This window comes from Amblyraja radiata, chromosome 2, assembly GCF_010909765.2.
Source record: "Amblyraja radiata isolate CabotCenter1 chromosome 2, sAmbRad1.1.pri, whole genome shotgun sequence".
Classification (NCBI taxonomy): Eukaryota; Metazoa; Chordata; class Chondrichthyes; order Rajiformes; family Rajidae; genus Amblyraja; species Amblyraja radiata.
The window spans coordinates 134,103,653-134,118,414 of NC_045957.1; the positions used below are offsets into that span (position 1 = coordinate 134,103,653).

General features: G+C 41.7%; 1 protein-coding gene across 1 annotated transcript; it reads left to right on the top strand.

Annotated features, from left to right (window-relative positions):
- The first annotated feature begins 90 nt into the window (after positions 1 to 90).
- LOC116985415 (patched domain-containing protein 3-like) lies at positions 91 to 12,667 on the top strand. Its single transcript, XM_033040223.1, has 4 exons — positions 91 to 816; positions 9,028 to 9,149; positions 9,251 to 9,396; positions 10,938 to 12,667. The coding sequence occupies exons 1-4, from the start codon at positions 91 to 93 to the stop codon at positions 12,665 to 12,667; spliced, it is 2,724 nt and encodes a 907-aa protein (XP_032896114.1).
- Positions 12,668 to 14,762: the final 2,095 nt, after the last annotated feature.

Consider the following 14,762-nt stretch of genomic DNA (forward strand, 5'->3'; position numbering starts at 1 on the left):
CAAGCCTTACTCTGCAGGATGTTTGTTCTCTTCCTCATCGCCTTTAAAACTTCAAGGGCCTGAAGCAATGGGTTCCAATTGACTTACATCATGTGTTATTGTCAGACAGACTGCATCGAGAAACCTCTCTGTAAAGCTTTCAGGAAACTTGGATATATCGTGGGCAAAAATCCCTGGTGGTTCTTCACAATTCCTCTGCTTCTTTCTGCAGGACTGGGAGTGGGTTTTTATTTTTTGCCAGTACGTGAAGCTAATGATTTGGAAGAGCAATTCACACCCATCAGTGGATCAGCAAAGTCCGAGAGAGAGTTTATACGAGAACATTTTCCAACCAATGATTCTGAATTCTTCTTTGCACAGAGACTTTACACGGAGGGGACATATGTTTCCTTTATTGCTGTATCAAAAGGTAACAACATCCTTACCAGTGATGCACTTAAAGTGATTCTAGCACTCGATGAAAAAGTAAAGCAGCTTCGTATTGCTGACAATAACAATGTCACATGGAACTATTCTTCTCTCTGTGCACGGGAATCGGGCTCTTGCTTTTCAAATACAAATTTAGATTTTATAAAACTCATCCCTATTTTAGTTGATGGCTACAACTTTACTTATCCAATAATGAATGGTGTCTTTATTGGTTCAACTGTTGGAGGTGTAGAAGTAAAAGGCAACATCATTGCATCAGCAAAGGCGATTAAATTTGACTATTATTTGCAAGAAGATAATGAAGAAATGAAAGTGAAAAGTTTGCTGTGGATCAAAAATTTCCTCTCCGTCTATCCTAAGGAACAGATGAACCTGAAAAACATTGAGGTTAGATTTTAAAGTTTATCTCTATTTAAATTTAAATTTCTTTATTTATATAGCACATTTTTAGTCAACTTGCATTGACCCCAAAGTGCTTCACATAATTACATTCACACACACAGGCAAAGGTGGGTGAAGTGTCTTGCCCAAGGACACACACAGGCAAAGGTGGGTGAAGTGTCTTGCCCAAGGACACAACGACAGTATGCACTCCAAGCGGAATTCGAACCAGCTACCTTCCGGTTGCCAGCCGAACACTTAGCCCATTCTGCCATCTGCGCAATGAATGTAATTAATACTCATAATTGATGCTGGACTGTGAAAGAATACATATGATGGTCAGTAGATACGTTATGGCTAGGATGTTGGGTAACCGTGAAATATTGTGTTGCGTCTTGGTGAAAAGTTGACTGTTTAGTGTCTGATCTCCTTCACATTGTGAAATGATGAAACAAAAAAACGGGAAAATAGCGTACGTTCTCTTGCGTTCACTCTGTCACTCAATTAGCTTCCCTTCAACAACAGCTTGGAATTTTGTATGTTTTTTTGCTCAATGAACTTCTCAGGAACATAAATGACAGAAGGAGACAGTAGGGCAGTGATTAAAATTAGAGATGTGCAAAAGGACAGTATATATAGAGCACAATTATTTAGATGGGGTAGAATTCTAATGGAGACCACTAAAATGGATGGACGATTTGAAAGTAAATAGGCAAATTTAAAAATTAAGGCATTTAATGTCCTCCAGGTCTCACCCCACATACTTATATGTTATCCCAAAGTATTTTAACAATTAAAGAGAGTAATAGAGTCATAGAGCACAGAACCAGCCCATCATTGCACGATCAAGTACCTATCTCATTAATGAACTCACTTGGCTCGTAGACTGCTAAATCTGGCCGATTCAAGTGTTCGCCCAGATACCGTAAATGTGGTGAGAGTACCTGGTTCCAAAACCTTTTCCAATAGTGCAGATGAGATTGTAGGCAAGACAATCTACCTCAGATGCCATCTAAACCACTTACTCCTTACATAAACCCATGTCACCTGGTCCTAAACACATCTCCCATGGGGAACCATTTTTTAGTATCTAGCCTGTATCTTGCATATTTTTTATACTTTTACCATGTCTCCTCTCAGCCTCTTCTGCTCCAAGGAAAACAGGCCCAGCCTATCCAGTTTCTCCTCATAACTAAACATTCCCTCTCAGGCAACATCCTGGTGAATCTCCACTGCAGACATCTATAGTCTAACAACCAGAACTGCATATAATATTCTAGGTGTGGCCTAGTAAATGTTTCATCGAGTTATACCAAGACCTCTTCACACTTATATTTAATGCTTCAGTTGATAAAAGCAATCATCCTGTATGCCTTCTTCTTGTCTGTCTGTGATCTTTGGTCTTGAACAACAAGGTCTCTTTGTTCTACACCACTCCTCTACCATGGTGCATGTTCTACCCTTATTTGACCCTTCAAAATGTATCACCTCACATTTTTTAGGTTTAAATCCCATCTGCCATAACTATCAGTTTACCAGTTGATCTATATCATTCTTTAACGTAAAACTACCATCTCACTATTAATAATATCACCAATTTTCATGTAACCTGTCACCTTACTAATCATACAATCCACATTCACATCTAAACCATGTAAGCATATAACAATTTGCCTGCCATTGCAACAGGTCCAGGCATAGATAGGGCAGACAGTCAGAATCCTTTTCCCAAGGTAGAAACATAGAAAATAGGTGCAGGAGTAGGCCATTCGGCCCTTTGAGCCTGCACCGCCATTCAATATGATCATGGCTGATCATCCAACTCAGTATCCCGTACCTGCCTTCTCTCCATACCCCCTGATCCCTTTAGCCACAAGGGCCACATCTAACTCCCTCTTAAATATAGCCAATGAACTGGCCTCAACTACCTTCTGTGGCAGAGAATTCCACAGGGCCTGTGTAAAAAATGATTTTCTCATCTCGGTCCTAAAAGACTTCCCTCTTATCCTTAAACTGTGACCCCTTGTTCTGGACTTCCCCAACATCGGGAATAATCTTCCTGCATCTAGCCTGTCCAACCCCTTAAGAATTTTGTACGTTTCTATAAGATCCCCCCTCAATCTTCTAAATTCTAGCGAGTACAAGCCAAGTCTATCCAGTCTTTCTTCATATGAAAGTCCTGCCATCCCAGGAATCAGTCTGGTGAACCTTCTCTGTACTCCCTCTATGGCAAGAATGTCTTTCCTCAGATTAGGAGACCAAAACTGTACGCAATACTCCAGGTGTGGTCTCACCAAGACCCTGTACAACTGCAGTAGAACCTCCCTGCTCTTATACTCAAATCCTTTTGCTATGAATGCTAACATACCATTCGCTTTCTTCACTGCTTGCTGCACCTGCATGCCTACTTTCAATGACTGGTGTACCATGACACCCAGGTCTCGTTGCATCTCCCCATTTCCTAATCGGCCACCATTCAGATAACAGTCTACTTTCCTGTTTTTGCCACCAAAGTGGATAACCTCAGTAGAAATGTCAAATACTAGAGGCCATAGGTTTAAGCATAGAGGAGTATCGTTTATGATGATTTACGAGGCAATTACTTTTCACAGCATTGATGTGCAGAGGAATCTTGGACTCCAAGTTCATAGCTCACTGAAGGTGGCAGCACAGGTAGAGATGACGGTAAAAATGGCTTATGGTGTGCTTCATTGCTGGGGGCATTGAATATAAGATTTAGGACGTCAAGATGCAGATAAGACTAAGGTGAGAGGCGTAAAGTTGCAGGGCAAGTATTTTACACAGAGAGCGGTGAGGACCTGGAACACATTGCCAGGGGTGGAGGCAGATATGATAATGGCATATAAAAGGCTTTTTGATAGGCACATGGAAGAGGAAGGAAATAGAGGGATATGGAGCAGGCATACAGGCAGATGAGAACAAACAATGTGGGCCAAAGGGCCTGTTCGTGTGCTGTACTGTTCTATGTTCAATATGTTGGCAGGTTAATTGACTTTTGTAAATTTCCCCTGGAATAGGTGGGTGGCAGGGAGGATTGGTGTGGTTGATGTGCATGTGAGAGAGAATAGGTATTGGGGAAATAAGTGGAGGTATGGAGAGGATGTGGAGAGGAAGTTTCCACAAATGGGAGAGTCTAGCACCAGAGGTCATAGCCTCAGAATAAAAGGACGTACCATCAGTAAGGAGATGAGGAGGAATTCCTTTAATCACAGGGTAGTGAATCTGTGGATTTATTGCCACAGAAAACTGTGGAGGCCGTCAATGGATATTTTAATGGTGAAGAATGATAGATTCTTGGTCAATAAGGGTTTCAAGGGTTATGGGGAGAAGGCAAGAGAATAGGGTTGACACGGAAAGATAGATCAGCCATGATTGAATGGCAGAGTAGACTTAATAGGTCAAATGGTCTAATTCAGCTCCTTCAAACTATGAACATGAACTTATGGATAGAACTATATAACCATATAACCATATAACAATTACAGCACAGAAAAACAGGCCATCTCGGCCCTACAAGTCCGTGCCAGACAATTATTTCCCCCTAGTCCCATCTACCTGAACTCAGACCATAACCCTCCATTCCTTTCCCATCCATATACCTATCCAATTTATTTTTAAATGATAAAAGCGAATCTGCCTCCACCACTTCCACTGGAAACTCATTCCACACAGCTACCACTCTCTGAGTAAAGAAGTTCCCCCTCATGTTAACCCTAAACTTCTGTCCCTTAATTCTGAAGTCATGTCCTCTTGTTTGAAACTTCCCTACTCTCAATGGGAAAAGCTTGTCCACGTCAATTCTGTCTATCACTCTCATCATTTTAAAGACCTCTAATCAAGTCCCCCCTTAACCTTCTGCGCTCCAGAGAATAAAGACCTAACTTATTCAACCTTTCTCTGTAACTTAGTTGCTGAAACCCAGGCAATATTCTAGTAAATCTCCTCTGTACTCTCTCTATTTTGTTGACATCCTTCCTATAATTGGGCGACCAAAATTGTACACCATACTCCAGAATTGGTCTCACCAATGCCTTGTACAATTTTAACATTACATCCCAACTTCTATACTCAATGCTCTGACTTATTAAGGCTAGCATAACCAAAAGCTTTCTTTACCACCCTATCTACATGAGATTCCACCTTCAGGGAACTATGCACAGTTATTCCTAGATCCCTCTGTTCAACTGCATTCCTCAATTCGCTACCATTTACCATGTACGTCCTATTTTGATTTGTCCTGCCAAGATGTAGCACCTCACACTTATCAGCATTAAACTCCATCTGCCATCTTTCAGCCCATTCTTCCAGATGGCCTAAATCTCTCTGTAGACTTTGGAAATCTACTTCATTATCCACAACACCACCTATCTTAGTATCATCTGCATACTTACTAATCCAATTTACCACACCTTCATCCAGATCATTGATGTACATGACAAACCACAGTGGACCCAACACAGATCCCTGAGGCACCCCACTAGTCACCTGCCTCCATCCTGACAAACAGCCATCCACCATTACTCTCTGGTGTCTCCCATTCAGCCACTGTTGAATCCATCTTGCTACTCCTGCATTTATACCCAACAATTGAACCTTCTTAACCAACCTTCCATGAGGAACCTTGTCAAAGGCCTTACTAAAGTCCATATAGACAACATCCACTGCTTTACCCTCATCAATTTCCCTAGTAACCTCTTCAAAAAATTCAAGAAGATTAGTCAAACATGACCTTCCAGGCACAAATCCATGTTGACTGTTCCTAATCAGACCCTGTTTATCCAGATGCTTATATATATTATCTCTAACTATCTTTTCCATTAATTTTCCCACCACTGAAGTCAAACTAACAGGTCTATAATTGCTAGGTTTACTCTTAGAACCCTTTTTAAACAATGGAACAACATGCGCAGTACGCCAATCCTCCGGCACTATTCCTGTTTCTAATAACATTTGAAATATTTCTGTCATAGTCCCTGCTATTTCTACACTAACTTCCCTCAATGTCCTAGGGAATATCCTGCCAGGACCTGGAGACTTATCCACTTTTATATTTTTCAAAAGTGTCAGTACTTCCTCTTCTTTGAATCTCATAGTTTCCATAGCTACTCTACTTGTTTCCCTTACCTCACATAATTCAATATCCTTCTCCTTGGTGAATACCGAAGAAAATAAATTGTTCAATATCTCCCCCATCTCTTTTGGCTCTGCAGATAGCTGTCCACTCTGACTCTCTAATGGACCAATTTTATCCCTCGTTATCCTTTTGGTACTAATATAGCTGTAGAAACCCTTTGGATTTACTTTCACCTTACTTGCCAAAGCAACCTCATATCTTCTTTTAGCTTTTCTAATTTCTTTCTTAAGATTCTTTTTACATTCTTTATACTCCTCAAGCACCTCATTCACTCCATGCTGCCTATAATTATTGTAGATCTCCCTCTTTTTCCGAACCAAGTGTCTAATTTCCCTTGAAAACCATGGCTCTTTCCAATTTTTACTATTTCCTTTCAACCGAACAGGTACATAAAGATTCTGTACTCTTAAAATTTCCCCTTTAAATGTCCTCCATTTCTCTTCTACATCCTTCCTATAAAACAAAATGTCCCAATTCACTCCTTTTAAATCCTTTCGCATCTCATCAAAGTTAGCCTTTCTCCAATCAAAAATCTCAACCCTAGGTCCAGTTCTGACCCTCTCCATAATTATATTGAAACTAATGGTGTTGTGATCACTGGACCCGAAGTGCTCCCCAACGCATACCTCCGCTACCTGACCTGTCTCATTTCCTAACAGGAGGTCCAGCACTGCCCCTTCTCTAGTAGGTACCTCTATGTATTGCTGGACACATTTTACAAACTCCAAACCATCCAGCCCATTTACAGAATGTGTTTCCCAGTCTATGTGTGGAAAGTTGAAATCTCCCACAATCACTACCTTGTGCTTACTACTAATATCTGCTATCTCCTTACATATTTGCTCTTCCAATTCTCGCTCCCCATTTGGCAGTCTATAATACACCCCTATAAGTGTTGCTACACCTTTCCCATTTCTCAGTTCCACCCAAATAGCCTCCCTGGACGAGCCCTCCAATCTATCCTGCCAAAGCACTGCTGTAATATCTTCCCTGACAAGCAATGCAACACCTCCACCTCTTGCCCCTCCAATTCTATCACAACTGAAGCAACGAAATCCTGGAATATTTAGTTTCCAATCACAGCCCTCCTGCAACCATGTTTCACTGATCGCCACAACATCATACTTCCAGGTGTCAATCCAGGCTCTTAGCTCTTCCACCTTTCTTACAATGCTCCTAGCATTAATATATACACATTTAAGAAACCCACCGCCTCCTATTCTCTGTTTATTTTCTTTTTCTTCTTTCTCCCCTAGATTTTGGATCCGAGTGCTTCCCTTCTCTGCCTCCTGCCTCACACTCTGTCTACTAGCTTTCTCTATTTGAGTCCCTCCCCCCAACCATTCTAGTTTAAAGTCTCCCCAGTAGCCTTTGCAAATCTCCCCGCCAGGATATTGGCCCCCCTCGGGTTCAAGTGCAACCCGTCCTTTCTGTACAGGTCACACCTTCCCCAAAAGAAGTCCCAATGATCCAGAAACTTGAATCCCTGCCCACTGCACCAGTCCTTCAGCCACGCATTTATCCTCCACCTCGCTCCATTCCTACTGACGGGACTGTTGGGAACAGGCGCAGGCCCTAAGGCAGGGGTCGGCAACCTGCGGCCCCCGGGCCGAATGCGGCCCTTAACGCGAAATCATCCGGCCAGCAGGCATTTTTATTTTCCAGTAATTATCCAGCCAGCAGAATTCCATCATCTCCGGTACCTCCCGAGCCCGAGGCCGCGGTGCCCAGGCGCGGTGACAAAAGGAGGTCTGCGCTGGCGACCGCAATGGCGGAGCCGGTGAGCATTGGCAAGCAACGGTGAGCAGCGCCAAGCAGCGCTGAATCCATATTGAATTATGGCTTGTAAGATTTGATTCCTTATCTACTATCTCAACTTTGTTAGTTTAAACTGAACTAGAGACAATGGGTGTTATTCATTAGCATTAACCCTATGGGGATGAATAGAACTCAGAGCAGAGCAGCACAGGGAAAGGCCTTTGGCCTACATTGTCTGGGCCAAATATAATGGCGTTTTGTAGAGGAATCATTCTACATTTCCTTGATACTGCATTTTTCATTCTACATTTCCTTGATTATTGTCTACTTTAATCTGTCATTTTCACACCTTGCCCTTCCTCTCCCCTGACTTTCATTCTGACGAAGGGTCTTATAGACAATAAACAATAGACAATAGGTTCAGGAGTAGCCCATTCGGCCCTTCGAGCCAGCATTGCCATTCACTGTGATCATGGCTGACCCGAAACGTCACCCATTCCATCTCTCCAGGTGCTGCCTGTCCCGCTGAGTTACTTCAGCATTTTATGTCTATCTATAATACAGATTTAAACTGATTTCCTCTGCCTTCATGTGGTTCATGTCCCTCCATTCCCTGCATATTCACGCGCCTATCCAAAAGCCTGTTAAACACCAATATTGTATCTCTTCCACAATTACCCCTAGCAGCATGTTCCAGGCACCCACCTCTCTGTGTAAGAAACATGCCCAGTACATCTCCGAGAAACTTTGTCCCTCTCACCTTAAAGCTATACCCTCTAGTCTTCGACATTTCCATGTGCGAAAAATATTCTAATTGTCTCCCCTTTCTATGTCTATCATAATATTATATATCTATCAGGTCTCTGTTCAATCTCCAACACCATAAAAAACAAGCCAAGTTTGTCCAACCTCTCCTTGGAGCTTATACCCAATAATCCAGGTGGCACAGTGGGAAACCTCATGTGCACCCTCTCCAAATCCTGCACATCCTTCCTCTAATGGGAGAACTGCACATGCACTATGTGCAGCCAAACTAAACTTTTATACAGCTGCAACATGACTTCCTGATTTTTACACTCGCCGATGAAGGCAAGATACCTTACACATCCTTTATCACTCTTCCTAACACCAACGTCAAATCAAGTCAAGCTTTAAATTAGTTGCAAGTTATTTCAAAATAAACAGACTTAATAAAGATTTGTTTTCATGATACAGTGGAAAATCTTTGTAGATAGGTTGATATTTACTTGACTATGATGCTGCATTGTTTATGTAATAATATAACCTTTGTGCCTGAATTATAGGTGTCGTATTTTACATCAGTTTCAAGACAAGAAGAATTTGAAGGAAGTGCTAAACGAATTATTCCGTTGTTCTCAATCACCTATTTTCTTTCAATCTTTTTTTCCATCACATCTTGCATGAGGTAAAATGTGTTATTGGCAGATTTCTTTGTAATACATTTTCATTGAATATATAAAATAGAAAGTGTGTTGCCTTATAAAATACTTCCAAACTTACTTTCAGGTTTGACTGTGTGCGGAATAAAGTCTGGGTTGCTGCTCTGGGAGTGATATCAGCTGGATTTGCTGTACTATCAGGATTTGGACTGCTGCTGTTTTGTGGGGTGAAATTTGCCATCAATACAGCCAATGCACCTTTTCTCATTCTAGGTTAGTCATATTTACCTCAACACTATAAGCATGCTTACAATTTAAATAATTGTCCTCCATAATTTGTCTTTCTAGAATCAAAGCCCAAAAATGTCTAACTAAAATATGTTTATTTTTCACTCCACCTCTGAAGTAGTAATCTCTCACCACAAATTACATCAATCACCACCTCTACTCACCATGGTTCCCTCTAACAGCCCCCTAGCTCTACTTCTATTCAAATGTTGACCTTAATTCACTGCCAATCCACCGACCTGGTCAATCTTATTATGGATTGTCATAGTTTAGTTGAGTTTAGTTTAGTTTATTGTCACATGTACCGAGGTACCGTGAAAAGCTTTTGTTCCATGCTAACAAGTCAGCGGAAATGGGCTAAGTTACTCAGCTCGTAGCCTCATAGATGGCAAAATTACAGCTTGTGATGCAATCTTGCACTCATGACATAAATATAATGACTTATCATTATCGTTTTTGAGAACTGACAAGCTGTCTACTGCTTATCACTGTTGCTATTTCCTAAGTTTGGTTGCAGCACTTTGTACCTAGAAACATAGCAACATAGAAAATAGGTGCAGGAGTAGGCTATTCGGCCCTTCGAGCCTGCACCGCCATTCAATATGATCATGGCTGATTATCCAACTCAGTATCCTGTACCTGCCTTCTCTCCATACCCCCTGATCCTTTTAGCCACAAGGGCCACATCTAACTCCCTCTTAAATATAGCCAATGAACTGGCCTCAACTACCTTCTGTGGCAGAGAATTCCACAGATTCACCACTCTCTGTGTAAAAAAAGATTTTCTCATCTCGGTCCTGAAAGACTTCCCCCTTATCCTTAAACTGTGACCCCTTGTTCTGGACTTCGCCAACATCGGGAATAATCTTCCTGCATCTAGCCTGTCCAACCCCTTAAGAATTTTGTAAGTTTCTATAAGATCCCCCCTCAATCTTCTAAACTTGTGATGGCTCCATGTCCATCTTTGGTTCTTTTCCTGCAATGAAGTTAATGACCAGTCCAAAACCCCATGGTGGTGGGAGTGAGCTGCCTTGAACCACTTTGTTATTGTGCCACACCAGCACAGCCCATACCCTATGTAGGTAAAGAAGAAAAGATGAACATGGAGCAAATACAGTGCCAGGTCTGGCATGCAACAACAGTGAGGATTAGTAGTCAGGCTATGTTAGCAGGCAGGGTTGCTGTTTTCAAAACAAACCAGCTATTACCTAGTCACAATGATGCCCGCTATATTCCCATTCTAAGATTATAGTTAGCTCACAGTGCAGCACTATATTTGTCCATCAGGAGTAAAGCTGCAGTGTATTCCTGGAAGCAGGACGAAAATGCAACAAATACGTCCGAGGCCTATTGTCTACATTAATTTACAATAGTTTTGTTCTTAATTTCTTAAAGATTTTTATATGTGATTGGAAATTTTTAACACAAACATTACGCTCTAATCATGTCACGATGTTATTATCTAATTGGTGATCATTCAAAGGCATTAAGTGTCAGACTAATTCATCACATTCTCACATCTCTAGGTATCGGCGTGGACGATATGTTTGTTATGCTCGCCAGCTGGCAAAAGACAAAAGTTCATGCTAAAGTTGAAGATCGCTTGGCAGATACGTACGCGGAAGCAGCTGTTTCCATCACAATCACCACTCTGACTGATGTTCTGGCCTTTTATATTGGCATTGCGACACCTTTTCGATCCGTGCAATCATTTTGTGTTTACACTGGTACAACTGTTCTGTTCTGCTTCATTTACAACATTACATTTTTTGGAGCTGTTCTTGCCCTGAATGGGAGAAGAGAAGCCAGTAACAGGCATTGGCTGACATTCAGAAAGGTTGAAATGGTTCCTAAACAAGGAGAATCTACACTCAGTGCAATGTGTTGTGTAGGTGGTGCTTATGATCAGGAATCAGGCACAGAATTGGAACATCCAGTCTACTTCTTCTTTAAAGAATATTATGGCCCATTCCTCACAAAAGGATGGACCAAGGCAGCTGTGATTCTTCTGTATTTAGGATATTTAGCTGGCAGTATTTATGGCTGTTTACAGATCAAAGAAGGAATAGATCTCAAAAATCTGGCCTTTGATGATTCATATGCGATTCCATTCTATGATGATGCAAATGAATATTTCTCAGAGTTTGGACCACGAGTCATGGTCACTGTTACTGAATCTGTAGATTATTGGAATTCCAGTGTGCGAGATGAAATTGAAACCTGCATGGGTAGGTTTGAAAACCTCTCGTACGTAGATCGTGAACTGTCAGAGTCTTGGCTTCGTGCTTACATTGGGGTTTATGGAACTAACACCAGCGCCATAAACACAGAAAAAATGTTCATGACAAAATTATATAAATTCCTTCAGTTTCTCCCGTCAATCAAACAAGATGTTGACATTTCAGAAAATAACCAAAGCATTAAGGCTTCCCGTTTTTTCATTCAGACCATTAATATCAATAATTCGGTTGCAGAAAAAAACATACTGATTGAATTAAGGGAACTAGCGAAGGAATGTAGAATTCCATTGCTAGTATATCACTCTGCATTCATCTATTATGATCAATATCTTGTTATAATAGCCACCACAATACAGAATATAATTGTGGCTGCTGCTGCCATGCTCCTTGTTGCCTTATTGTTAATACCTAATCCAGTTTGTTCTCTGTGGGTCACATTTGCTACTGCCTCAGTATTAGTGGGTGTGGCTGGATTTATGTCTTTCTGGGGTGTCAATTTAGACTCAATATCAATGATTAATCTGGTCATTTGTATTGGCTTTTCAGTGGATTTTTCCGCTCACATTTCATATGCATATGTTTCAAGTGCCAAAGGAAATTGCAATGATAGAGCTGTAGATGCATTGTATGCTCTTGGCTATCCCATTATTCAGGGAGCTCTTTCAACCATACTGGGTGTTATCGTGTTGGCTGCTGCCGAAAGTTACATATTTAGGACGTTTTTTAAAATCATGTTTCTTGTCATATCTTTTGGGGCAGTTCATGGTCTCGTATTTCTGCCCGTTTTTCTAACTCTCTGTGGAAAGAATAGAAAGCCAAATAGCATAAAAATAGACAAAGGAAGAAATAAGCAGCAATGCATTTATCCAAACAGAGGACAGTCAAATGCTGTAAAAATAGGCCATGTAGTTAATAGGCATAAAAAAAACATGTATTGCAATGAAGCATATGAAAATACACATCCTGGCCACCTAAATGGCAGATTTGAAGAAGTGCCTGATCCAGACTGTCCATAATGATTTTCTGTCTTATAATTGATTACATTCTAGCTGTCCAGATAACCTTTACAGCCACACAGCAACATTTCTGTTATAATGTTTAGAGAAAATTATCAAGCAGCTTTGGAATTTGTTCGATTTAAAAAAAATAAGTTATAAATAATTTTATAATTGAAACAGACAGTATATATTTCTGAGGCAAAGAAAAAATAATGTTGAAGAATAGAGATGGGCACATGACAGAAGACTAAGGATTTATTTATTGCAAATATTGGTATGTTTTGTTTCCAGTTGTATAAGTAGATCTAGTTTTAAATGTTTGAAATACATGTATTCTGAGAACACTTCAAGACATAACAGTGTTCATCTTAAATCAATTGTATTTGCACTATTAACATATGTAATCTGTGATGGTTAATTAGATAATCCTGTAGTGGCCATTTGGCATATTTTGTGTGTCATTAATTATGGCATTTGTCTTTAAATCTTAGTCTGCCCGTAATTATGTGGGTGGGATTTATTACGTAGTCAGGGGCATGTTTGCTGCTGGCTTTCTTGCGCAGAAGCTTAGTTTTAGTTTAGTTTTTGAGCTTCATGGCAGAAGGAACACCTTTCGACCATTTAGAGTTTTGCTGAGACACGAGGAGTTTTCTAACGTTTAAACGTGCTTGTGTTTGACGAAGATTAAAGTGTACGAGTCAGAGAAGAAGGTCGGATGTATATCTTATTGATTTTCTTCAACAATAAAGAAACTATTAATCAAAAGACAGTGTTATGAAGATTTATCTGTCGAGAAGCTCTGAAAGTCTCGGAGAGCTCACATGCGTATTACGACATTCTCCCAAAGCCATGTAGTCTGTTAAATGGTTAGAGGGAGTAATCTCTTGAACGATATAAAAATCTGGATGGTAGCCTGCAAACCATTGATTTATAAGGTAATATTTAATTGGATGCTTCATTGAGTACACAGTTGATATCGAAACTACACCTAGGACCAGAGGCCATAGCCCCAGAATAAAAGGACGTACCTTTAGAAAGGAGATGAGGAGGAATTTCTTTGGTCAGAGGATGGTGAATCTGTGGAATTCATTGCCACAGAAGGCTGTGGAGGCCAAGTCAATGGATATTTTTAAGGTGGCGATTGACAGATTCTTGATTAGTAACGGTGTCAGGGGTTATGGGGAGAAAGCAGTAAAATGGGGTTGAGAGGGAACGATACATCAGCCATGATTGAGTGGTGTGGAGTAGACTTATTGGGCTGAATGACCTAATTCTTCTCCTATAACTTATGAATTTATGAACTTACACTTTCTGCAGCACAATGGAAGGTGAGAAGAGGAATGGAGGTAGGGGATAGCCAACAGAGTAGAGTGCTCCCCCACATTTATTGTATACTAGACCAAGTGCAGACCCGTTGGGTCTGTTTCCCCAACGGCGTTGCGGGGGGGGGGGGGGGCAGCGGCATCAAACTCACATTAACCACCCCCCAAACACACAGGTGGGTGGAGGGGGGGTGAGAAGAGGGGAGGGAGGGGAGAGGAGGAGGAGGAAACGGGACAGATTTGGGAGGGAAAGGAGAGCGGGGTAGGGGGTGAGAGAGGGGGATGGGGAGAGAGATGTGGGGGAGGGGGGGATGGGGAGGTAGGGAGGAGGGAGGGAGGGGGAGAGGGGTCGGGGAGAGAGGGGAAAGAGTGGAGAGGGAGAGTGGAGGGGGAAGGGGGAGCGGTGGAAGAGTGGGGAGGGAGGAGGAGAGGGGTAGGGGGAGTGATGGAAGAGGGACAGAGGGGTAGGAGGAAGGGGGCGGGTTGAGAGAGCGAAGGGGGTGGCGTAGAGAGGGAAGGGGGGTGGGGGAGAGAGTGATGGGTGGCAGAGGGAGAGGGGTGAAGAGAGGGAAACATAGAACCATAGAAATTAAGTGCAGGAATTGGCCATTCGGCTCTTCGAGCCTGCACCACTATTCAACATGATCGTGGCTGATCATCCAACTCAGTATCCTGTACCTGCCTTCTCTCCATACCCCCTGATCCCTTTAGCCACAAGGGCCACATCTAACTCCCTCTTAACTATAGCCAATGAACTGGCCTCAACTACCTTCTGTGGCAGAGAATTCCAG